Source organism: Hylaeus anthracinus, unplaced genomic scaffold (assembly GCF_026225885.1).
Source record: "Hylaeus anthracinus isolate JK02 unplaced genomic scaffold, UHH_iyHylAnth1.0_haploid 11985, whole genome shotgun sequence".
Lineage (NCBI taxonomy): Eukaryota > Metazoa > Arthropoda > Insecta > Hymenoptera > Colletidae > Hylaeus > Hylaeus anthracinus.
The window spans coordinates 12,082,480-12,108,714 of NW_026534333.1; the positions used below are offsets into that span (position 1 = coordinate 12,082,480).

At 28.4% G+C, this 26,235-nt stretch overlaps 5 protein-coding genes across 8 annotated transcripts; 2 read left to right on the plus strand and 3 right to left on the minus strand.

Moving 5' to 3' along the window:
* Positions 1 to 56: 56 nt before the first annotated feature.
* On the minus strand, positions 57 to 8,629 carry LOC128887095 (TATA box-binding protein-like 1). The gene is made up of 5 exons (XM_054142575.1): positions 8,300 to 8,629; positions 7,007 to 7,300; positions 5,816 to 6,066; positions 5,538 to 5,632; positions 57 to 5,434 (listed from the first exon to the last, which is right to left on the minus strand). Exons 2-5 carry the CDS (start codon positions 7,289 to 7,291, stop codon positions 5,196 to 5,198), a joined length of 870 nt encoding a protein of 289 aa, XP_053998550.1. The 5' UTR covers positions 7,292 to 7,300; positions 8,300 to 8,629; the 3' UTR covers positions 57 to 5,195.
* A 728-nt stretch (positions 8,630 to 9,357) lies between these two features.
* On the plus strand, positions 9,358 to 10,737 carry LOC128887096 (protein phosphatase 1 regulatory subunit 7; the record flags this gene model as incomplete). Its single annotated transcript, XM_054142576.1, has 4 exons — positions 9,358 to 9,501; positions 9,581 to 9,777; positions 9,857 to 10,328; positions 10,412 to 10,737. Coding segments are annotated over 4 exons (987 nt in total), but the record flags the coding sequence as incomplete, so codon positions are not given.
* Positions 10,738 to 12,608: 1,871 nt separating this feature from the next.
* On the plus strand, positions 12,609 to 19,322 carry LOC128887098 (serine/threonine-protein phosphatase 2A catalytic subunit alpha isoform). Of its 2 annotated transcripts, XM_054142581.1 has the most exons (7): positions 12,609 to 12,887; positions 15,018 to 15,227; positions 15,350 to 15,613; positions 15,694 to 15,866; positions 16,000 to 16,107; positions 16,202 to 16,303; positions 19,143 to 19,322. In XM_054142581.1, the coding sequence occupies exons 1-6, from the start codon at positions 12,786 to 12,788 to the stop codon at positions 16,272 to 16,274; spliced, it is 930 nt and encodes a 309-aa protein (XP_053998556.1). In that variant the 5' UTR covers positions 12,609 to 12,785; the 3' UTR covers positions 16,275 to 16,303; positions 19,143 to 19,322. The 2 variants fall into 2 exon arrangements, with proteins under 2 accessions (XP_053998556.1, XP_053998555.1); XM_054142580.1 differs by lacking the exon at positions 19,143 to 19,322 and having other exon boundaries at positions 12,610 to 12,887; positions 16,202 to 18,674.
* Positions 19,193 to 23,181, minus strand: LOC128887097 (solute carrier family 25 member 16-like). Of its 3 annotated transcripts, XM_054142579.1 has the most exons (9): positions 22,695 to 23,181; positions 22,078 to 22,182; positions 21,739 to 21,831; positions 21,532 to 21,665; positions 20,994 to 21,179; positions 20,543 to 20,699; positions 20,125 to 20,266; positions 19,849 to 20,039; positions 19,193 to 19,347 (listed from the first exon to the last, which is right to left on the minus strand). In XM_054142579.1, the coding sequence occupies exons 2-8, from the start codon at positions 22,139 to 22,141 to the stop codon at positions 19,865 to 19,867; spliced, it is 951 nt and encodes a 316-aa protein (XP_053998554.1). In that variant the 5' UTR covers positions 22,142 to 22,182; positions 22,695 to 23,181; the 3' UTR covers positions 19,193 to 19,347; positions 19,849 to 19,864. The 3 variants fall into 3 exon arrangements, with proteins under 3 accessions (XP_053998554.1, XP_053998552.1, XP_053998553.1); XM_054142577.1 differs by having other exon boundaries at positions 19,193 to 20,039; positions 22,695 to 23,178; XM_054142578.1 differs by lacking the exon at positions 22,695 to 23,181 and having other exon boundaries at positions 19,193 to 20,039; positions 22,078 to 22,202.
* A 936-nt stretch (positions 23,182 to 24,117) lies between these two features.
* On the minus strand, positions 24,118 to 26,190 carry LOC128887105 (39S ribosomal protein L15, mitochondrial). The gene is made up of 5 exons (XM_054142597.1): positions 25,893 to 26,190; positions 25,350 to 25,504; positions 24,883 to 25,048; positions 24,636 to 24,795; positions 24,118 to 24,558 (listed from the first exon to the last, which is right to left on the minus strand). Exons 1-5 carry the CDS (start codon positions 25,992 to 25,994, stop codon positions 24,257 to 24,259), a joined length of 885 nt encoding a protein of 294 aa, XP_053998572.1. The 5' UTR covers positions 25,995 to 26,190; the 3' UTR covers positions 24,118 to 24,256.
* Positions 26,191 to 26,235: the final 45 nt, after the last annotated feature.

Below are 26,235 nucleotides of genomic sequence, written 5' to 3' on the forward strand. Positions count from 1 at the left end.
CCAATTCCTCACTTATTTTTATCTATATCTATATGTATTTTTTACCACTTATATATTGTTATTACTACTAGTAGTATATCAAAGGAATAATGGTAAATGAAATACTTATAAATAAAATAATACAATGTGTTCTGAAAATTGTACAAAACAAAATTTGTAAGTGAGCTACAGTTTGCTAAGAAGTTGTCTTTCACACAGCATACACGTTTGACTTGTGTATTTTATAATTTAATTACATATATAATTCAAAAATTCAGTAAAACTGTGAATCAAATGAATGAGTACATTATCTTCCAGATACGCAATTATGATGAATGAAATTTATAAAACTAATGTAACAGGATCTCCTGCAAATATTGTAAACAATGCATTATCATTATTTAATTGATATAATACCACATTAGTATATTTTTCTACATTTTTTTTTCATTTACTACAAATTGATGCAACTATGCAATGGTATCTATTATTATATTAATAAGAAACGACTTGTTATTGAAAAAGCCTTTAGGTGTACATTATTAATATTAGGAAATTAATACTTTTATTAACAATTCATCTTTTGTTTGTCAAGCCAATCATAACATATAATTTGTCTCTAATTTCAGTAAGTCGTTTGTGTTTACAAAGTTTGCATCTGATTGTAACATTTGTAACACCTAAGGATTTTTCATATTACATTGCAGACTATGCTTTTGTACAGATGTAAGAGTATGCCTAATTACCTTATATACATAAGAATGTGGCTACCAATGAAGTGTTACGCTAGAAAATCATACTTTATTTGATGTTGATCATTCATTTATAGATATTGTGGCTATAGAGTACATAGAAGAATTGACAGAGAATGTTCACCTCTACCAAAGCTTCAAATGAATTTAATTTTATGCGTTGCATACAAGTCTAATTTTAATCTTGAAGAAATCTAAATTACACATTTTCATGAATAACTTTACAACCATTGTACTGGATAGTGTTGTAAAATTTAATCAATCTTGAGCAATGTATTCATGTTATCTATACTATTTTAAATTGTAACATGCTTTTATAAACTGTCTTTGGTGTACGCAAGTTTTCAGACTAGAAAGTAATAGTATTAAAAAGCCTGGAATGTGAAATTCTATTTAAAGACATGAAATTTAATGAATTTGATAAAAATGTACATTATTTTGTTAACAATCCAAAACATTTTTGTTTCTTTGTTGTAGTATAGTCAATTATAGTATATTTCTTATAGCAATTCATTCAAAGTAGATAGCACGCGCGCAACACAAAATTGATTTTATTAATTAAAAATAATTGCAAGCATGTATAAAGAAACATTAAAAATACACGTAAAGATCAGTAGAAATAGAAACATTTGTAGTATTATTATTTAATGCTTATGTTGCACCTATTACCTCAGATATAAGGACTAACATTTATTCATAAAGATAACGGGATACGTTATAGATTGTTGTTAAAAAGAAATCCATTTTATAGTCGTATGATGTTATATTAATAAACTGTAATGGTAGTATTTTATTGTCATGAGTTCGAATTGAAACTAATAAGTTCATCTCAATTAGATTATAGAAAAAAAGAAATGTATTAAATAGATAGCATTAGTCATAATCTATGATTGACAGTCATACAAACATAATAAACAACGTTTTATTTCAAACTTAGTCTAAATTATGTATAATACTACTAAGATCACTGCAGTTCCATGTTGACACTAAGTTGAATTTGAATACAAATTTATCGATAGTTCTTCCTCAGACTATCAATATGTAACATTTGAATAAAATATGCCCTACACAATTAATATGTTAATAATGTGCAGTATTACAAGAAACCATAGTATACTTATTAGTATAGCGATTTTCGTTTTTAGTATTAATAGTTACATTCAAGGCAAGTAGTAAAACTGGCAGTCATGATAAAAGGAAAACGTGTAAAGAAATATATATAGAAATATTTGTGTTTTTTCGAAAGATACTAAAGAAGATACATTTCATTCGAAGGTTTTTATCTGAAAATGATATGATTTCTAATCGTGGTTATATTAGCCTTTATTCCATATATAAGATAAATATTTCTGTACTTCATGCATACAATCGTACATTGATAGTACTTAAAAAAATAATTCATACCATTGTAAATTATTATCACAATGTTTAGTTTTCGTGACATAGTAACTTAATAAAGAAAAATATAAAGATTTTTTTTTTTTTTGAAAGCACAAAGTCTTGTGGAATCTTGTTTTAAATAATTTTATTAAGTGTAATGCCAAATTTCCAAAATGGAATATGCCGAAAACCATTGTATCCTCTAATAAAAATCGTTTAACTATAAAACAAATATGTTTTCTTAAATTACTTTTTCTATAAAAGTTTACATTAAAAAATGTATTTCTTGTGGTCTTTTAAATAAACAGAAAAAAATATACTTTTATACTTTGTACTATTATAAATGTAATTAAATATAGTGTCATGTAATCATATTAAGCACACTCACTTTTAATAAGTGCAACTCATACTCCAAAATTCAATTCTGTTTAATCAAATTGTAATTGTAACTTTTAAATATATTTGTAAGCAATGAAAGAATCCAGATCATTTAACCTGCCAAGTTCAAAAATATATTTGACAGTACCTAAAGTGTAGATATAATATAAAGGGCAATAAAATAACGTTAATGCATAATAAAGAAGAATCCATAATAATTTTAAATAATAGGGCCAAATAATTTGTTATTTTATTCGTGTGATTTTCCGCAAAACTTGAAACTAATAACATTCCATTTTAAATTTTTATCTGTATAAAATAATTACAAAGAATATTATATTTTATATGTCGTCCTGTTGTAAACTCTATTAAAAGAATGATTACGAGTAAATCAAGGTTAATAAAACCCAGTAATATTATAAATGATTACACAGTGATTCTGACATTATTCCAATCTTTAAAGTAACATAATTTTCATGTTTACGATTACATTCAATGTATATAATACCTGAACAATATAAAATTAATTAAAGCATTCTGTTACTCAATGTCACGTCCTTAATCAAGCTCAAGTCTTTTCAATTTCGGTATTGAATACGCGAAGGGCAGTGACTATAGCTTCTTTATAAAAAACTTGTTTAGCATATACAGTAAATCATATGAAATTATGAAAATTTAACTAAGCTTAGCGTACGAATAGTATTTTGTATGGCACGAGGTACAGATTAATCTTTATTATATGATATCAAGAAGTATTGCCAATATTTCTTCACACACGCATACTTGTGATACGTCAGGGACCATAAATAGTGTATATGAGTAGTAACAATTACAAAGTACGCATTTTGTTTAGTAATCTTTAAGAAGTATACAACTAATTGCATACCAGTGCATCTGGTGAACTTGTTTTATTTACAAGTATGTCTTATGCAAGTCCATACTACTGTACTTAAATAATTAAAAAATAGTCGAAGAACGTTTCTTTCTTACATTATGCCGTTTGTATCAAATTTTCCTTCTTTTTTGTATATACTCGCAATCTTTATTATCGAACAAAACTTAAAAATAGCCATGTCAGTCAAGCTTCTCGTGTTTAAGACATATTAAATTTTAATCACTGAATACTTTGATAATTCAGTAACAGCAGAAAACGTATATTATAGTATTTATTGTTCCTCGAACTATGATATATAACGGTGACGAAAATGACATGATTCAAATGCACTTATCGTCATGAGGATACTGCAAGTGACAAATAAATAATTAGATCTTATATGTAAATGAGTAATATAGGAAATGGTAAATAATATGTTATTGTAATCTATTGTATTCTTTATATTTATGTCGCAACTCCCAGAAAATAAAATGAAATATATTGTCTAATCAAAATTTGTGAGTCATTTTCAAGTTCTTTTTTTGAACAACCAAAAAGAGAGATTGAATCGACAAGTTATACTAAACTAGAATTTGTTTTTAAAACTGGTCTATAAATACAATGACACATAATAAACCCAAATTCTAGAAAATAGTAATTAGACCTGCGAAATTTTCGCTTAATTAATTAATAATTAAATTTGATATTAATTTTATATATTTTCTATCGTACTTCCTAAAACCAGCCCACAATCGCCTGAATAAAAATATTTAATAATACAAAAAGGTATGTATCATTATATGAAAAGAACATAAAGTATGAAACTATGTTTTTTTAGAAAACAAAACTTCTCCTATTCTTAAATTATTTAAGATTAATTTCTTTAATTCATTCAATCGAAGATAGGCTGTTGTTAGCACAATGGTTTTAAACGTATTCCATGGAGTTGCAAGTAGTTTTAGAATTAATGTATCGAATTGTGTATGACTTTTCTGTATTTATATAGAAACTTAAAAAAAAAAATTATTGTAAAATATTTTCATATTCATTGAAACGTGTCATTGCAATAAAAAAAGCTAATTATTATAATGAACAAAATTTGCAGCTTCTTAGATGTCACTTTGATCACTTTGCCTCAAATTTTGAACATCCATCTTTGGCACAGTATGTTAATTAAGCAAAAATTAGATTACATCTATGAGTAGAAAGAAGTAGAACAGAGAACAGTAAAATATACATGCGTTTGATTACCGCCACAATACTTCAGTACATAATCAGTTGATTATAGATAATTAAAAACTTAAGAAGCATGTATTATTTCGTTACCTAAATGTAGAGGAGTATACTTACAAACAAGCCTTTCTTAGAACCGTTTCTAATCACTTAAATGTACTGAATTTTCTCAAAAACAAAAACAAAAAAAACCTGATAAATTTTAAATGAACATTGAAAAATTGTTCACTAAAACAAAACGATTATGTGTACAACATTGTTTTTATGTTCAATACTTATATGTACATAGATGCATACATAGATGTATGCACGTGTATGCATCTATGTACATATGTATATTATTGATGAAAGTAAATTATGACAATATTGTTTGATGCTGGAATTCAGTTTGATTTGTTATTAATGTAACCATAATTAAAACACGCATACGTGCATATTTGTCTCTGGCACTCACACATTGTCTTTTCACTACTAGAAAACGAATGCTTCACTTCACTCTTTATGATAACACTTTTGTACACAGAGCAGTGCATATCTATTTTTCAAAGAACAAGATATAACAGTTTCACAATTAACAGAAGAGTAGCAAAGTAAACAGATCAGTCCCAACTGGCATCACTCTCACCCCCTTCACCTTCATCTTCTTCATCAGAAAACATGGCTTCGTATACATAATCTGAGTCATTTAGGAACTCTTCATTGTTTCTTTTACTTATCCCCAATCTACGCTTTTTTGTTGTCAAGGCAAGTTCATCTTCTGCTGTTCTTTCTTTTCGAAACTCATAGACTAGTGGATAAATGTATTCAATTGCTGCTTGGACAGCAGCAACATTAGGAGCTGCAACATCAATTACATTTTATTAGATATGATAAAATCGTGTCCTTTTATAGTTTTTATTTTAATAAAACTATACATATTTGAATTGACTAGCAATACAAACCAGTTACAGTAACACTGCCTGTAGAAAATATCTTCAATGTGGCTTTTGGTTCTTTTAACTTGTATGTAACACCAGGATGTAATTCTGGCTCGTAACTATGCATAATAAACATTGTTAATAATTTTTGTCAAATCTAAGCAAACAGTTGTAGAAAAGTATAAAGGAATCCCTTTATAGTAATTTTATTAAGTTATATAGTTTCATAGTTATATAGTTTCATAGTTATATACTTATATATATATTCGTATGTACATATAGATGCAGTTAAACATACTTACTCTGCATTTTCTTTGTGATAGACAGAAAATGACGTTATCTTGATGGCGAATGGCATACAACATGTACCTAATACATTGACCACTCTATAATTATTAAATCGCACTTTGAATCCGAGTTTCTGAAGTGAACGAGCAAATCGGCGAGCTGCGATCTTTGCTTGAACTTCACTAGTTGCACCAGTACATGTTACTTTACCAGAAGACCATATAGAAGCAGTAGTATAAGGTCTCCTCAATTTCATTGTTATCATCTACAACATGTGTACATGTACGAAAAACATCCATAACTACCATTTTATGCTGTTCGTTGAAACCAAATTACTTTATCCAATTTAAAAGTAAAGTAACATTTTATGTATAACATCTTTTTATATCTTTATACATCACGAAGATCAGAATGACATTGAAAAAACACATGGTCATCTTTATAACAAAAAAATGGATCTATTGATTTTAAAAATTAAATTGCAATTGTTATTGATTGGAAAATATGCTATTCTTTGATATTTTTATTTTGATGTCTATATTTGATTATCGCATAGTACATGATTTAAAAAGTGGGAACAGAATCAAAAACAACTGTATTTATTTCTTAAAAAATAATTATAATTTCTTACTGGTAATTATAAAGAATAAAAAATTCTATATGAGAAGTATTTAAATTATTTATATCAAGGAATATCACTCTGTTTTTCCTTTACTTATTGTCTTCTTCTCTTCTTTGTTACTATATGTATATTATATTAGCATTAAAAAATATTGGCCACTTAAAGTTACTTTTCCAAGTATAAATTATACAAAGTATAATTTTCACCAGTTTTTGATGCCATGCTTCCCTATCCAAGGAGCATAGAACATATACCTGCAAATTTCTACTCTATATCTTTCAAATCAATTGTGGGATAATGCAAACAGATGAGAGATAGAAGAGAAAATTAGCTAAATAGTTTGGTAACCAACAACCAATATTTTCCATTTCCAAGTATAATATTTCCTACTGATAACTTAAATATCTTACGAATTTAGGCACCATAATTTTGAATTTTTCATACAAAAACTTTGAACTTCCAATTAAAAATACATCAAATATAAATCAGTAAAACATACAGATATATTTAGGATCAATACATCACTAAACATGTTACACAAATATAATTTGTTACAAGAAAACAAGATTGCTTTGAAACGTACCCCATTCTCCCTCCTATATTCCACATTAGATCCATTAAGCGCAATTTCTCGTAAATTTAAGTGACACCTAACGCTGAAGCTGCAAACTACGTTATTAATAACAATATCCAGCTCGCGAGGCTCCTGTTCAGGAGGGTCCACATAAGATTGGATTTGCCCATCGAACAGTCTTTCATCTTTCTCTTCTTTACATATGCCCGTATTGTTTAAATTATTTACATCCTCTACATGATTTATTGTGTTTGTTAAAGGTTTCATGCCATTCTTTTGAATAGCAGTTGCCATAATATATACCTGAAATAAATAATGATAGCACTAAAGATATTGTTTTCTATCTTTACATAATATTACATAGGAAAGTTAAATTTGCATTAGAAACTGATATTAAGTACAATGTAATATGGACTCATTTGGTTTATAAATTAAATATAATTCTTGAATATAAAAGTTCTATATTTTGACCAAGGTTTTTGCCTTGTCAGTATTTACATATTTTAGATAACAACAATTTATCTTGTATAACATTTTATTGCTGCCCAAATTTTTAACTTAAGCGTTACATTAATATTAATAAAAATAGTTTGTCAGTTCTAGAAAACTATTAATTTTTAAACCATGACAATTTAATGTTAAATGATGCATGGTAAATAATAGTTTCATGTTCTATATTTATAATTGGCAATTTTTAGTTAATAATAACATATTCCGTGTTTGCATATAGATCCATTTAAAAGTGAAAGGTGTACAGAAAGTAATAACTAAATGAAAACAATAATCCTAATACAAAATGATAATTCGTATGATAGAAACTGAAATAATTCGAATAACAATAAAAAAAATACGTTATAAATTGTAGTGGTATTTTATACGAAATCGCACATCGCGGAAATGTTATTAATATTATCTGAACATCAATTTTGTTCGTCGGATACAGTGACCATAGATCAAACGATAGTATTTATTTAGACAAGTAACGAACCTCTCTATGGTACATTAAACTATAATTTCCTTTAAAATAGTTTTCCAAGCTACTGCATCGCAGAAGGACGCAAACATTTACGAGATATCGTAATTTTCAAAGGCACATCTATATAGAATGATGATTGTAAGAAAACAATTTTTATACACGTTGAAATAAGTTTGAAATATTCTCCCTAATCAGAATATAGATGACAGCAGTAAAACATGAAAAGCACGATCGCTGTATCGTACGAACGCTAAATGCCAAAGATATTAAATGAGAAGAATAAAATTTCGATTAGCAAGGGTAAAAAGAAGAGGAACTGTACTCACGTGTGACTATGATGAATGCTTCAGTTACTTTTTAATTAATGATAACTTCTTTGTTGACAAGTATCAGGAGAACGCAAAGTTAGCTCAATAACCATTGCCATTGTTTTCAGCCATCTTCACTAGACTGGCTACTAATCCGAGTCACGGATGCGACAATGATACATAAACGGGAATACTCATAGATGAAATACTTACGCGAAATTTTTGAATTTTTTTCTTTTTAATTTTCTCGATCACGCGTCTTACGTACATTTTCTCTTATTATAACTCTCATTAATATCAAATTTCATGATTTTACATTGTTATAACTCCTTTATTTGTAAATATAAAAATAAAATTACTAATGAAATATTACTTAGAATTCCCCTAGCTCATTTCTTTAGATTACATATATTTAGGTTCTAATGTTTGTTGATCTCGTTTTTCTCGACAAAATAAATCCTAAAAATTTATTCTCTTTCTATAATGATGTTGTTTAAAACAATTTTCACCTAAAATTGATGATAATAACAATAATGACCTTACATAGTCAAATCGATAATACGAAATTTATACTTCATGACAATTCTTACTGAACGAATATTATACAAAATTCTTATCGTACGATAAGAACTTTTTATATTAATATTGTTATTAACATAAAATTGTTTACTTTTTGCGGAAAGCGACAAAATATAAACAAACTTTCCATAGTATCCTAAAGTTTCTAGATGGAAAAACTTGGGAAAGATTTTACGTGGACTACCCTTTATCGTAAAACTAAAGTTGCATGGAGTATATAACTTATTGTTAGTTGATATTACGAAATATAATTATTCATATATATGCAGGACATTGTAAAACTTACCGCAGTGCGAAGTTTAGACAATTGGAAACTGTTTGTACCACTAGTGCAGTGGTTTCTACTAGATTTTACATTCTATTTGTAAGAGTCAATAAAATCAAAATTTTGTATAGTCTTTAGTTGGAACCTTTAATTAGATTTTCAGAATCATTGTTAATCGCATTGAGTAATAATGGCACACAATGGTACAATCATTATTTATTGTAATGTATAATGGAAATGTCGGAAATGTATAGCTGCATCTATTTTCCAAATAATTTTTGCTGTTTTAGAAAATAAACACGAAGATTCGATTGACGTCGAGGAGAAAAACGAAAATGATGAAAACGAAGATTTGATCATAGATCCTGATAGTGAAGTTTGTCTTAGTTTTAATTCTTTTAATACTAATTGTCTTTTGTTTTCCATGTTTATACTTAATTTTATTTATATTTTAGGAGCTAGATTTCCATCATTCAAGAATAACGAAATTAGAAAACTTAGAACCATTGAGGAAAATACGTAAATTATGTTTTACATGGAACTTGATCAAGAAAATTGAGAATCTTGATACCCTTACAACTTTGGTTGAATTAGAATTAAGGGATAATCAGATTGTTACCATAGAAAATTTAAATGCCCTTGTAAATTTGGAGTATGTAGTTATACAGTAATTGTCATTTTGCACTTTTTTAATATAAATGAAATTTAATACAGAACAATTACATTTTCAGAGTTTTAGATATATCTTTTAATCGTATTAAAAAGATAGAAGGATTAGAAAATTTAATGAATCTGCAAAAGTTGATCCTGTCGTCGAATAAAATTCAGTGCATTGAAAATATATCGCATCTGAAGAATCTTACAACTCTCGAGTTAGGTGACAATAAAATACGAGAGATCGTCAATCTTGAAGGTCTTGAGAATCTAACATATCTGTTCCTTGGTAAAAATAAAATTACAAAGATTGAAAACTTAGGATGTTTACAAAATCTCCAGTTATTAAGTTTACAAAGTAATCGCATTACAAAAATAGAAAATTTAGAAGAATTACAGAAACTGGATCAGTTGTATCTATCTGAAAATGGGATAATGAGCATAGAAGGGCTAACAAACTGTCCAAGACTAACTACACTGGATTTGGCTAACAACAAAATCAAAAAAATTCAAAATATTGACCATCTTGAGGATTTAGAAGACTTTTGGGTAAGAATAATATCCTATTTTGCTTTTTAAAGTTTCATTGTAATTTTATGTCAATACGTTATCGTGTTTAATATCTGTTATAGATAAATAATAACATGATTGAAGATTGGGGAACTATAGAAAATTTAACAGCCAATAAAAAATTACAAACTGTTTACTTAGAACATAATCCTGTTGCCACAGATCTAAATTATAGAACAAAAATAAAATTGTTGTTGCCATGGCTTGTTCGATTAGATGCAACACTTTGCAGATGAATTATACAATACTCCAAATTAGATCATCTTGTAATGATAATTATTTAAACCGTGTCTACTGACTTTGTCATTTACCTCTTAGTATTATTTGAAAAGATTATTTTCAACAAAAAGGTAACATCAGAGAATATACTTCAGCTTTATTAACAAAAGGTATGACATAATTAGTTTTCTTTATGCAAGAAGTGCATTTCTCCTATTTGCATTTTACATTTCATTAATAGCCTTGTCAATATTATTAATTCATTAAAGTTACTTACTACTTTCAATGATTAAGAAATACATTTGAGAAAGATTATATCAATCCTTAAGAATAATTATTTCAATATTTTGTTACAAACTCTAAATTTGTAAAGAAAAGATAATACACTTTAATGTATTTGCATAATTATAGATTCTACTATTTTTTCAACTTATTTTCCTGCAGCAAATTGCTTTAAGAATTTTAAGGTTATAAATATATTTTTGTTCTTTCAAGTAACTATAAATGTAAAAATTTAAGAAATATCCAACAAGTTTTACGATTTAACTAACAAAAATATAAAAATTAAAACAATATTAGATTCCTATTTTTGCCTTAAATGAAACGCTATAAGACTCTTCATATGATAATACGTTGATAATTTAATAATGCTTCTGCAAAGACATTCATATACTTTTGACTAAAATATTTTAGTTTCTATATGCAACACTCATTATGGAATATACAATACAATCATTTTAAATTTCAGTATTACAGTAAAATTTTTATAAATTACTATAAATATTTTTATGATTGATTTCATACAATGCTACATACACACATTACATAATTTCAAATACTGGTATGTAATTTTATGCTCATCCTTGTATACATGAAATATACTAAGATTATATAAACACATATTTGTTAACTATAATAGAACTCTATTTATCCAAATTAGTCTGGTGACAATCAAGTTCAATTCACAGAAGCGATATATCGTTTGAACCGTATTTAAACAATAAGAGTTCAGTAATGTGTTTGAATAACCCAATATTGTGATGTCGTAAGTTAAGATATATAGAGTTCTACTGTACTTTATAAAAAATTGGTTATTTGGTTATTGCAATGTGAATCAGTTAACTTTTTATACAAATAAACAGAATAAAATAAATCATTTTATCAATAATTTGAAACTATTTTGTCAGTCTTAGAAGCAAGGTGACTTTATAAATATACATTAAAGTAGCTACTAATAGTCTAGTAATCAAACATTCTTCATGAACTGTACGTAAAAACACAGATTAATTTTTATGGTTTCTGTAATATGATTTGAAAGTAGAAAATAATATTTCATTGACTACAGTTAAATAAAACTATATTGACACAGGCTAAAAGAGCCAGTGCACTAGCAGTGCAGGTAATCTTAAATATGTACATTCTACAAAAATGTATTATTGCTATCACCTATCCACATTATTTGTTATACTATATTAGTATAAACATACTAATTGTATACATTTGTGTTGTAAGCACACAACACAATATGGGAAAAAGAGGAGATTGTTCATAAATGTTTCCAAGGAATGGTGTGAAAACATTGTTTACACTACTTGATTTTGTTCGAGCTTAACATGTACACTCCTAACACTTGTATATTATTGTTAATGAAAATTCGTTGAAAATCATATTATAATTTCATTAATTTAAATATTAAATGTTTAATCTGAAATCGTTCGAATACTTTCATCAGCAGTTGTAGGTTAAGTGTTTCGTAACGTTAGGTTAACGTCTTTTCGATAGAATAATGGCTTGTGCGCAGGCGTCAAGCGTCTTAGCGCGCGAGACGGAGTTCCGTACCAAGAAAGAGAAGGGGTAACCGGCATTAGTGACTTTCCCCTTACGCGGCAAAAATTAAGGAATAAGAGTGTACAGTATCGTGACAGGCGCGCAACAGTAAAGTCTGTCCGTTATTGGACAACGTGCGATAAACGCAAGTGGTGATTGGTCGATATGGTAATCCGGGTTATAGTTAGTGAAGCACGCATGAATTGAGTATGACGTCACCGTCAGTACTCGCGATCGGCCATTTTGTGAGTGTGTGCTTGATCGAGATATTTGTGTTAAGAAGCTTTTCCAGTAAAACCGAATGATTTAGTTTACGAGACGGACTCGCTTTACTTTTATTACACGTGCTAAGAGCGCGGGATATTCTTGGACTTTACGTAGATTCGTACGATGGAGGAAAAAGCGTCGTTGAAAGAACTTGACCAGTGGATAGAACAATTAAATGACTGCCAACAACTAACAGAAAGCCAAGTGAAAACTCTGTGCGAGAAGGTACGCGATCCGTCTTTAATTCCTTCCTTGTCGATTTCTATGCAACTGATTAATCAGAAAATTTCATTTACGTATCACGCGATTAATTCTCGTTTGCTGTATTACGTTCGTTTACTGATATTTTGCGATAACACTGACCATGGTTTGACGTGTCATTACAAAATTTCATTATAATCAGTTTGAATACATTGTTTTATCTATCAATCCTTGTACATTGCACAATTTCGCTGTACTTCAGATTTCGGTAAAAATTCGTGTCCCGATTGCGTTCGGACGCTCAACAACCGTATTCACTGCTGTTCAAGCTTCCACTGCAACTTGTTCAGCGCCTATGAAATTGACTGGCTCGTTGAATCAGCCAACAATTCTATTTTTGTTACTTATTGAATAGGGTTTCTTTTGGCATATAGATTGCACCTTGGTTTATACGTTTCGATGCTTCTACAAAAGGATTTTTTAAAACCGAAATTATTTCGATATTCGTCATTTTTTGGATTAATCGTACCGAAACGTTTATAGTTGTAAAAAGTAAGAATCCGAAGATATACCAAAACCGATATCAATACCGGTAATTTTCTGGTTTTCACCTGACCAATACGACATTTATGTAACTTCTTAAAATGTACACCATAATATACATGTTTACGAATACAATGTACATAAAATTTATAAATGCTGGTGATATTAAACACACTTCACAAGAATTTTAGATCTAAAACATAGAACTAACACTTGTTAGTTTCCTTTGTGGTTTTGATGTACAAAACAGAATGGTATTTTGTTTCGAGTTATAACAAATGTATTTGTGAAGTTACAAATTATATGGAAGAAATGGATTGTAAAAGAACAAATGTGTATGTGTATATATACTAGTAATAAATTTTTGATACCTTTATTTCTTTAAGGGTTATTCAAGTATAATTTGAAAATATCAGTATACTATTGTTACTTGGTATTTTTGTACAAATCTATGTTTCATTCGTTTGATTGTTTCTTTTTACCACTTGTATAAGTTTTGCAAATTGAAGTTGAAAATTCAAAATTATTCCAATACTTCGTAATTACAATCTAAACTAGATAATGATTTCCTACACAAAATGATATCAATTCCAATAGATACCAATACAAATAGTGATGTCATCTATGTATTTATAAATATTTCCTGATGTAGATGAAAGAAATACCACAATGATAATCATTTCACTTATATAGTCAATACAATACTTTATTGTGTAAAAAAATAACTTCATCTTTAAATCATCAATTTGTATTTGTTTTGTATTTTCCATTTAACATTAACACCATTTGTAAGTATGTTTTCCATACAGTTAACATAAATTATTAATTAGTACAATTATGTTTCTAATTATTCTTGCTAGCAGAAACAATAGCAATCAGATTGTTTATTTCAATTTAAAGATTAAGTTTGCTGACTGTATTATATACTATGGTGTTTATATAATTATTTCTGAATTTAATTTGGTTCTATCAATGAGCATTTACAGTTTTGTCTCCTAGAGTGATTGAGCCTTGGGATTGGTCATAATTAATTGTGGAAGCAAGTGGTTTATTGAATTAATTATAAATGCAAACTATTTTGATTCAATTACTTCTGAAGTTCGTTAAAACTATGATGTATCATTCACAATTGACAAAATCAATACCTAAAGGATTTTAGGATTGCATAATTAATATAGAATATAATTTATCCATTTTGAATGAAATTTTGAACTGTCTATATTAATTATATTAACTAAATTTTAACTATATATATATAAAGAAAAGAATTGATTAGTAACCAATTTTTTCAAAAAGATAATTTTTCTTTATACACAAATATAAATCTACTACAGTATTCTAAATATATCTACTACAGTATAGATGTAAGATACAAATCTAGTAGAAAATGTGGCTCTTTAGTATTTCTAATAGATGATATATAGCTCCTGTCATGACAAGGTTTGATCGCTATCATTATACATATATCTTTGCCTAATCTGTTGGGTCATTTTATTGTAAGATTCTTTATATGATTTTACATATTTGTATGTATTTATTTTATGGATTAAGTTAAAAGCATATGTTATACTCAAAACACCATATATTGTAAGATTCAATGTATTTTTATAGGCAAAAGAAATCTTAGCTAAAGAGTCTAATGTACAAGAAGTAAAATGCCCTGTGACAGTATGTGGAGATGTACATGGACAGTTCCATGATTTAATGGAATTGTTCAGAATAGGAGGCAAATCTCCAGATACAAATTATCTTTTTATGGGAGACTATGTAGATCGTGGTTATTACTCTGTTGAAACTGTTACCTTGCTTGTTGCACTCAAGGTAAGATTATAGACAAAGATAATTGATCAAATTTAACGAAGCCCAAATATTTTATTATTTATATAAAAGTATTAAATATATTAAATCAAATATCAATTAACAAAATAATCTCAACTCTATAGGTCAGATATAGGGAAAGAATAACAATTTTACGAGGTAATCATGAGTCGAGACAAATCACACAGGTATATGGATTTTATGATGAATGTTTACGTAAATATGGTAATGCCAATGTGTGGAAATTCTTCACGGACCTGTTTGATTATTTACCATTGACTGCACTAGTAGATGGTCAAATATTTTGTCTGCATGGTGGTTTATCACCATCAATTGATACATTAGATCATATACGTGCCCTAGATCGTCTTCAAGAGGTACCACATGAGGTTGGTGTTCATGCTTGGATTCATAAGATTACAAGTAAAATTATGAAATTTAAAATAACATTTGATTGTGTTTTTTTAAGGGTCCAATGTGTGACCTTTTATGGTCAGACCCAGATGATAGAGGAGGGTGGGGTATTTCTCCTCGTGGGGCAGGATATACTTTTGGACAAGATATTTCAGAAACTTTTAATCATTCTAATGGCCTGACATTAGTATCACGAGCACATCAATTAGTTATGGAGGGTTACAATTGGTATATTTATTAACATTGTTCATTTATAGATTCCCTTTGTATTAGTATTTATTCCTCATGTATTATATTCTATAATAACATTCATGCAATAATCGCATATTGTTTTATCTCACATGTATATTTCTTGTTACAGGTGTCATGATCGTAACGTTGTAACTATATTCTCAGCACCTAATTATTGTTATCGCTGTGGAAATCAAGCTGCAATCATGGAATTAGATGACGCTTTAAAATATTCATTGTAAGTTTCAAATAAATGTATGAAAAATTACGTAACAATTTCAAAATAATTAAATATATAATCTTAATTTGTTTTTTATTTTTCAATTTTTCAGCCTTCAATTTGACCCAGCTCCAAGGCGTGGAGAACCACATGTTACTAGGCGGACACCAGACTATTTCTTGTAAAGAGTCAAACCCCAGATTTAAATATTAAGGTAGGGGTATGGAAATGATTCAGGCTTTATAACAATGCTCCTGAACATAATTTATGGATAGAACATCAATAAAAGTGTGAGGTTCCAACTATCCTTACACAACATATTATAGTCTCAAGTATTATATCATGATTCACTTTGTGATGTCTCGCAGAGAGACAAAACACACATCCGCATATTTGGCGTGTGTCCAACACCATACATCTAGACACAACATTAATTGTATACATAAAAGAAAGAAACAAACAATAATGTACACGCGTATCAATTAAAATTCACATATAGCATTGAGTTCTATAACTTTCATTGTACTGCTTGTATTTTTATTATCAAGAAAAAAAAAAGAAATGAACATAATACATGGATTGAACGCAATAAGTAGTGCGAACAAAAATATGTGCATGGTACTGTTCTGAAACCTTGAACAAATATTAATTTATTAAAACTGTTTATACAAACAAAATTATTTGTTACATAAACTGAATAGAAATAATGTTGTTTAAGGTTTCAATAAGCATACCAAAAATGATCATAGTTTATATTTAAGAGAGTGTCACGTAATTATTAATACGAATGGAGCGTGAAATGTTCCGCCTCAAGAAAATATAAAAAGGGTTGATGCAACAGTAAATTTGGCATATACAAGTTGTGCCATATAAGCAATTTAATAAGTTCTTTAGTGGATTTTTTAATTGATTGTAATATAGTATTACACATAATGATTCATTAGAATCATAGTACCTAATAATTTCGCTATTTTTAAGTTGTTTTATTAAGCGCATCAAAACATAATTTTTATAAATCACATTTTTCTAATCGTAGTAACATAATAAATAAAACTTCAAGCTGGTCAATTGTGTCTATCCTATAATATTTATTCTATTTCTAAAGGTTTTTATTTTCTGAACCTATTGGAACAGGTATAGTTTCTAAATCTTTATACATATGAATTTAAGCGCACGACTATCTTGTGATTTGTAAGGAAATAGCAAAACTTTTGCATCAATCCTATAAAAAAATTCCTAACTGAAATACACACACTTTATACGAAATGAATTCATGCATTCACGATCATTAAATTGGAAATTAATTGCTCATGATCCTACCAATTTACCTTTTTACTAATTAATAGGTATAAAATGATGCTTTTGATAAATAAACATGTGTAATGCAAGTCAAACAAACTTCTTGTGTTGTGTCAAATCATTCATATTCATCAGTACACAAACATTGTATACATGAGCATCGGATGAATTTGCAAAATACATATGTTCATAGAAGTAAGCATGTAATTTGAGCATATGCAAATGAAACAAACGATACAGTAGAAGTAATAAGATGAAAAAGTGAAATGTATAGATGCACACTATAGCAATTTACTAAGACTGTAAATCTAAAAGAAAATAGCACAGAAACCATAATATTATGGATACAGCAACCCCTTCTGCATGATGCAGAGTTGAGCATTTTTTGTTTTGTTTTATATCACATATTAAACACATTCAGTGATTGATGATTGATTATAAAAAAACTAAGAATAAAATTTCCTACATAGAATGAAAAGAAAAATTGTAGTATTATAATAGAAGGAAATGAGTTAATTAGAAATAAGGCTTACATGAAAATCAGTAATAGATCTTAGAACTTGTATAGCTAATTTTGTATTCACTCTATTTATTCTCTCTTCTTAAAGTATTTCATATAATGAATAAATTTCAGTACCAGAGACAAACTTATTAGCTGTTAAATTCGCTACAAGACTTTGTAAGCTAATTATTTTTGAGTTATCAAGTTTTCATTTATGTTTTTCCTATTTCTAATCCAATTTTGACACTGAATATCAAACTTAGATTACATGCAGATTTTGATAAAATATTTATTGTCTTCAATTAAGATAAATCGAACAAAATATGCTTTTATCGGAAGCTGATTGATTGATTGATCACCAATGCACATGCATAAAATCAATTCAGAACTCGAAATGTCTCAAACACGTTTGTTGTGTATATAAATTTGGGGTAATATGATCAGTTTATACTTGTATATAATTATTGTATATGACATGCTTACTACATTTTGTATATATCAATTCAAAATAACGCTTTCTATATCTTTTACAACGTTTTATATTAGCCTGAACAAATGCTTTGAACTGTGAATTATGTGTGTGTATTTGGTTTTTAACTTTCAGCATGCTTCGCTGTTTTTAGACTTCGGATATCTTCGAAATATTAAGTTACAAGCATTAAACGGGTTTGCAAAATCTGTATTTAGACAGAAAATGCTGAAGCAAAGAAAACAGTATGCCATGAACTGATATTATGTCGCCTCATTATAAACAAAGCTGGAGAAATAAAGAGATGTTATCATATTTAGAGTCTTACATCATTTTTACACTGAATGTCAATAGTACAAGAAATATAATGAGCAAAACTAATAATTAATCATAAGATTAATTATCAAATAATCATTTACATGTTTACTAACATAAAAACTTTAAAAATAAGTTTTCATAGAAATAGGTGAATTTTTATGAATGAAATCGTACTTATACATTACACGATTCTAAGAATACAAAGATATGTACAAAAATAAACATATATTAAGAAGATATTGAACAAACAAACACTTCAAATTGAAACGCCGACATAAATTATTCATTATTATATGACATTTCTTAACTACATATATATGTTCATGCCTCCCATAAATAAATGAGAAACTCTTGTGTTTAAGATGTAGTGGTTCTCGTTACTATTGAATTTTATGTACATATTGCAAATTGATATACACTATACTTTCTCCTACTATCAAAATAATTTATTCGTCTTTTTTTCAGTATTTTTAATTAATAAGAAAGTGCTTGATGGAGCCAAGTAGAGCATGATAATTGAAGAAAAATATTTTATTTATAAACCTTCTATGATCCTGGAATTACCGCGTTCCCAAGACAATTATTGTTACATACATTCCTTTGGAACATCCATACCAAATATATTATTTCTTATATATGATATAAGTGTTTATAATAAATTAATCCTTACCTAAAATTCAAATTTTCTATTATTTAACACTATCGATAGAAATATACAATTCTATTACAATTGCTAGTTTTTAGTTTTGTTTTCAGTTCTTAAATACAATAATATTCGGTTGCAGTTTCTTTCTATACATCGTTAACGAACATTTCTTGTGTTGCGTATTAATATACACTACAAATGTACAACATTTGGTATTTATTATTTGGGATTAAACTGCACTTTGTATTAGAACTTGACTTTTTTTTTTTATGTATTCTCGTGTCTGTACATACGTCTGTATAATTTTCGCTTAAATAAGCGCTACGATCACGGAGCTTCCGCTTTTAAGTTATCGCGCGGGTATGGCTCGTCAGTCAGTCTCGTTTTAGTCGTATAACAGCAACCACTTTCTTTATACTTTGTTATTAAACCGAGGGTATCTATTTCAAGGCTCCGTTAATTCTAACACTTTGTTGTATGTGCTTTGTACTTCTGTATAGGTAAAGTTGGAATATCAAAACTCACTATGATATAAAATAAATTATACTTTCATTCCCGTGTCTAAATTGAGTACTTGTTTCATGATTTCATACGTTGTAAAACTAACTGACACCATAGGAATAGCTCGCAAATAATTAATGCTCATCCCACGATAGAGACCTTTCGTAATGCCATTTTCTCTATATATTAGTTTTATAGTTTTTAACATGCCAGCGCTAGAAAAAAATGTCCAGTGCAGTAGTATTTAACAATAAGTCATTTAACAAATTAGTTATTTTTTTAATTTGTAGACATAGTTACCTATATTTGTGCGTATCTGGATTCATCATAGATAATTGCATACGTCTTCTAGTAACATCTAATGGATATGAAAAACTTTGAGCAATGGCACCTGCAATACCTCCACATAATAATCTTGCTGGTACAGTTAAAACTAAACCACCTATAAATATATATAAGCATTTTACTCTTGTTAAGTATGATCAATATAGTAGTCAAGAGTATATAGTTAATTCAATATAATATCATTGTATAGTACAAACTTTTCTTTTTTAATTGACAGTATAAAAATCCAAGTATTTGTATAACTAGATGTTCAATGGAATATTTATTGCTTTATAGAAGAATATGTATAAACATTTATATATTTAATATACTTATTACATATATTACAGTACATATTGAAATTTTTGTTATGAAAATTTATTATTGTTCATACCTGTATTTTTATCACATTTGTCACAAAAAATGTTTGATCCATATTTCATGCACAAGTACTTAAACTTCTCAAATGAATAAAACGAAAATCCTGCATATGGGATCATACCAATAACAGTTGGACAAAATCCTTTGTATAATCCTTTGAGACCACCTTCCTGAAAGATATATGGTATGATATAAATTTTAAAATAATGTTTTTGAATTAATTGTTTTAAAGTTACACAAGAAAAGTCTGGTAAAAAAGAAAACATGTCAACGAAAGTAAAAATACTATTAAGTTATTGATATATTCATAAATTATCTAACATTTCTTATCTTCCACAGAAAGGTTCAAAGTCTGAATGCTATTTGCATTTTGCACTTTATACTTTTATGTTAGATACTGAATTGAATATAATTTACTTTTTTTTCTTATTAATGCTTGCTAGAATATAAATAAGTACAAGTACCTCCTTGAAAATTGTGATACCCGCATGAATAATTCCTTCGTAAATGTGTTCTCCAGTAACTTGAAAAGCAAGCCTAGCTCTAATGGTGTCTAGTGGATATGTTAATGTAACTGCTGTAACACCAGCAGCAGATCCAGCCAAAAATTTATCTATATGTGCGTTTTTCCCAAATAAGGCTCCTAAATACTGGTAAAAATTAAATATAACTTAATTTGCTCGCAATCTCATATGTTTACTAATTCTTTTTTTAACACAAATGTGTTTCATCTATCTTGTTTAACCATGGTCTCTATTCTTTTTTACACCTCTATATTTATTATACGTTTTTGTGTTTTTATAAATATATTTATGTATATATGTGTGTGTACACATAAATTCATAAGGAAATCTATATGGTTAAGGCTCACCTTCAAATTATGAGCATGTCTTTATATTAATAACGGTTACTTCACTCTGTGGAACCACTTTACCCAGAACAAACTTAGTATTACTTTCTAAAATATTTTAACTTAATAGGTAAGAAATAATCGATATTTACCTTCTTGTACAATTCAAATGATGTAAACTGTGTTGCTGCATATGGAAAGATTCGAATCATTTGAGCAAAGTTTCCCTTGTAGAGAGCAAAAAATTGTTCACGTTGGATAATCTCTCTTAGACCAGAAAAAACACCTTGTTTAATAAATTAGTGTTAGTCATATATCATGTAATTTTTAATCATTTTTCACGACAGTATCATTCTTACCTAAGTGTTTATAGTGTTCACTGTGTGCTTGCAGTAATATTTTTATTCTATCTAAGGGAGCCACTGCTGTTTTTGAACACATTCCAGCTACACCTACGAAATAAATAATTTCATTAAAATCTATAATAGTTGTTAAACAGTTCTGTAAAATATATTGTATTTTCTGAATTACACTGTCATTAGTGATTGTTCAATAATAAGAAGAAATTTTGTGTATAAATAATATAAGAAGCATGTTTAAAAAATAAGTTATTAATGAAAGATATAATTAATGTGCACCTCTGATTGTGTACTAACAAAAGCAAATTATGTTTCACTAGAAGCAACATTTTAACTCACCACCAGCAATTAGACTTTTGCAGATAAATTCATAATTCTTCTCAGACTCAACACGAAATGCCATTTTTTTCTTTTTTTTATTGTTGTCACAGGAAAAGTTTAACACTGGAAGAAAATCGAAACACCTGTCACGGAAGAATACTGAATTTAAACTACCCTATCGCGTAGCTGTCGTTAATGAGGTTTTGAGGAACCGACTTCGATGTACCGTTTCTGTACGCGTCAGAAATGTCAAATATGTAGGTTGTGTTCACCTTAAACTTGGACTTTCACACGAGAGTGTAAAACGTTGACCAAAGTATATTAAAAAAAAAAAAGATAAATAAAGTGTAGACGGATGTCGCGTTAGATAAACCTTTTCAAGCGAGAATCAACAAAGTTTGCCCGATTCTATTTACTCAATACGCATTCATACTTATTGTTATGTATACTACGTATGGAATTAACCATACTGAACTGACAATGAGATGTTTACATCTAACAAGAAAGCATTCAACTTGTCCCCCTCTCCTCCAATTTTAATTTACTTTTACAGAGTGGTAAACAGGTCCTTGGTTATTAAGAAATATTTGGTATGATAACTTGATAATTTTAAATATATAAGTAATGTAACATACCTTGCGATTAATGCTATAGTTATTAGTCCGTTATCGAAATAGTCGTAATACGGATAGTATGGAGTTCTTGTACTCGAAAGATCGTAGGATCGAATGCTGTTGCCCAACATCATTTTACTCTTTAATTGCTTCTATTTATAATTGTATTGGCGATATGTCCAATGGTAATCGTTATACATTATTTTTTTCAACTCGATTATTCAGTAAAACCTCACTTATCCGAGCAAGTCCGCGGACAAGACAGTTCCGATAACCAAGTAGTTCTGATAATAGAGGTCCACTAGCTATCCCCTCCATGAAGTTCACACTCGATCATGGTTTAGGTCAATTCATGTAATAAAAGGTATAAATCACTAGATAGCTAGAATTGATTTATGTATCTCGTATAAACGAGGTTCTACTGTATTTACACTGTAACGATGAGTATGAATAATTTCAAATCAGTGTGATCAGCACTGCCTGAATCTACACTGACGCTGTTACCAGGGCCGACGTGACCTTTTCCGGGGCCTGAATTTATGAGAAATTATTTATTTACAAATGCTGTTACATATTATATATTTTTTATAAGATGAATATTGAATAATAATACTTTGATGATTTTTGTCACTCCGTTGAACTGAGTCATTGCTACTAAAAAAATGTCTTGCACCTGTTAATGGTATCATCATTCTGTAAAAAATCAATTAAAATCGGTGCCTTTTAATTGGTTAATTTAGATCCTGGCTATTACAATGACATACTATTACGTACTATCACATTACCTTGCTTAAAAAGTTCCAGGTCAAACTCGTTTATAAGAAGCAGTAAAAGTTATATGACTTATTTTCAATCTATTGTGTTAATACACTTCTTATCAACATTTATACTTTGCCTACTTTAGATTGATCGAATAGTTTATTTACAGCAAGTTTGAGTGAATGGCGACTATTACCTACATAAAACAATTTTAATAGAAAAATCATCTATTATAAGTTTTCATTGTATACCTTTTTTTGAAAACTTCTTCCAATAATGCTTAAAACCATTTTCTAACTTCTTTATAACTCATTCACATTGTCTACTAAAAAATAATTAGCATTCTGTTAATTACTATTTAAATTATGACAAGTGAACACTAAATTGTAAATTGGGTAGATAGAGGAAACTTTGATAGAATAATTCATCCTCTTTGAAAGATATGCACAAAATTAAAATTAATTGTACAGTTAAAGTTTTTTTTATTTAAAATTTTACAACTAACCTGTATCAGGGCAACTAGTAAATTTGGTCTATGTTAAGTTATAAAATTTTATCCTCTCCTCGACATAATAAATTTGTAAATATTTAATTCAACATTATTTGGCTTTGATTTACAAGATATTTCGTTTAAATTTTTCTTTTCTAATTAGTAACCCAATACGAAAGAACACTACAGAAAAAATCTGTGGAATTTATTTATTTTGATAAATTTTAAACGCATTTGTTATTAAATAACATAAAGCTTGCCTAAGTTTACAAATTACTTTTTTCATCAAATTATTTATTTATTTTTTTAAACGAGTATGCTACAAAGAAACACTTCAACTTAAATAATATTCTTTAAGATATTCAGCTTTAGGTTTAAGAATTGCTTCATCCTTAAGACTAATGACCCAACCAGGTTCGAGGCCATAAAATATTTGTCTAGGATCTTTACGTTGTGTAAGCATTTCATAATCTGGATCATCTTCAATCTTTGGAAGTACGTAACCATATTTTTGAGACAAAACCAATCGTTCTTGAGAAATCAACTCAGGATTAGCTAAATATCCTCTTGATGCTGCACTTGAATAATATTCTAAGCAATCTGTTGGTGGTAACATTCTGCGTGGTATTGCTGTTCCTAAATAATTAAAAATAGTTTAAATATGACATTCTGAAATGTTTAGTTTTTATGCCAAAAAAGAACAAAGAGTTCACCTCTGTTGAAAAATTTCTTTACATCGTGTAATATATATAAACTGTGAGGGTCGTAATATGCAGTGCAAATAGTACCACCATTTCTTTCAATTGCTGCTATTACAGGCTCACTGGCCCATTGAACTTCTATGTTTACTTTTGTAGTAAAATAATCAGCTCCCTTAAAATCGATTTTAAGCAACTCAACATGCTTCTTACATAAAAAATTTTATTTAATTTATTTGAATTTCAAAATAAAATAATATACCTCATCTGTAAGATGAACACCAGCATGCTTGTGGTCTACATTAAAGTTATACAATCCTGTGTTGAGTATAGATACAAGATCAATAGGTTTAGATGGATCTACCCTGTTTGTATCAATAAACATTTGCAATTGATGTAAGGATAAAGGTGGATACTCTCTTCTTAAACTGTAATACGTACAAGCATCTTTAATTAAGATATTACCATTAACATTAAATTTTATATTAATGACAACTCTTTCTATAATAATGAAATTAATAAAAACGACATAAGTGCAATTTCATATGAGTTTTACTGCATTGCTTTATGTTTGTGGTTTTACCTGTATCTATTTATGTGTCCAGTATTATTTTATTTAGTATTCTAAGTTTTAGAAATGTACCTTGAACTTTGACTTGAATTTTACTGTATATAAAACTATATTGTAATAACAAAGTTTATTTAAATATTAATACATGTACAACTTACTGATGCCCTTTATAATATGGTTCAAATCCAAATCTGAGATAAAATGGATTGTTTCCAGTTTCATACCCAATGCGCAAGAAATTTTGCCTCTGACCGGATCCCTTATTACCAGCTCCATGCTTATTTCCACCATGTTGCCCTCGGCCACGTTTAGACTATTAAAAATATGACTTTCAAAATAATTATTATAAACCAATTATCATATCAATTCAAAATAATAGATTAGTTTATACCATACTCATTTTCATTATATAGACTAAATACTATAATATTACATGCGTGCTTATCCAACTACAAAGCTATTTAGTATATATATTATTTTTAATTTGATATGTCTTCTTTGACCACATTATACCAGCTCAATATGCCATCGTTTACATCAGATGTTTGGTACCAATAAAGTACCTGGTACCAATACCAGATACACAATGAATACTAAGCCAGTGATACAATCTAGTCGAACTTTAATTTATCTTTTACACGTGCAAATGAACTTGATTTTTTGTTTATTAAAGTATATGTTATTATTAGAGCAATTCTTACAGGTTTACTTGATCCAGGATTGCCTCGAAGATTACCTAAACACACTCTTGGCAATGTTCGTAACATTGACAATGCCAAATCTTTGCCACATTTTCCAGCCATTATTTTCGATAATTCAAACACGTCGTTCAAAACGTTATACACTTCTTTATAATAGTAATTTTAGCAAATTTAAATTCATTCATTAATTTTTATTTGGGTTACGATTCAAAAAACATAACCTCAACGACAAACACTTATCTAAATACGCATGAACATCCACACATTAATGGTGCGCAGGAGCCAGAGCCAAACTGCGAGTTGACTTCAGCGACAGTTGCGGAAAAAGTAAGAAACTCCGGGA

Coding starts and splice junctions, on each gene's coding strand:
- LOC128887105 (XM_054142597.1), bottom strand. CDS start 25,994: ATGGCTGGAAAATGTGGCAAAGATTTGGCATTGTCAATGTTACGAACA. Junction 25,505..25,892: donor ATCCTGGATCAAGTAAACCT/GTAAGAATTGCT, acceptor TATTTTTAATAG/TCTAAACGTGGCCGAGGGCA. Junction 24,559..24,635: donor AAAGAAATTTTTCAACAGAG/GTGAACTCTTTG, acceptor TTAATTATTTAG/GAACAGCAATACCACGCAGA.
- LOC128887097 (XM_054142579.1), bottom strand. CDS start 22,141: ATGGCATTTCGTGTTGAGTCTGAGAAGAATTATGAATTTATCTGCAAA. Junction 20,700..20,993: donor GTATCACAATTTTCAAGGAG/GTACTTGTACTT, acceptor TATATCTTTCAG/GAAGGTGGTCTCAAAGGATT. Junction 20,267..20,542: donor CAAATGTGATAAAAATACAG/GTATGAACAATA, acceptor ATATATTTATAG/GTGGTTTAGTTTTAACTGTA.
- LOC128887095 (XM_054142575.1), bottom strand. CDS start 7,291: ATGGCAACTGCTATTCAAAAGAATGGCATGAAACCTTTAACAAACACA. Junction 6,067..7,006: donor AATATAGGAGGGAGAATGGG/GTACGTTTCAAA, acceptor CACATGTTGTAG/ATGATAACAATGAAATTGAG. Junction 5,435..5,537: donor AGGCAGTGTTACTGTAACTG/GTTTGTATTGCT, acceptor TTGATGTTGCAG/CTCCTAATGTTGCTGCTGTC.
- LOC128887098 (XM_054142581.1), top strand. CDS start 12,786: ATGGAGGAAAAAGCGTCGTTGAAAGAACTTGACCAGTGGATAGAACAA. Junction 15,867..15,999: donor GTTATGGAGGGTTACAATTG/GTATATTTATTA, acceptor TTCTTGTTACAG/GTGTCATGATCGTAACGTTG. Junction 16,108..16,201: donor GACGCTTTAAAATATTCATT/GTAAGTTTCAAA, acceptor TCAATTTTTCAG/CCTTCAATTTGACCCAGCTC.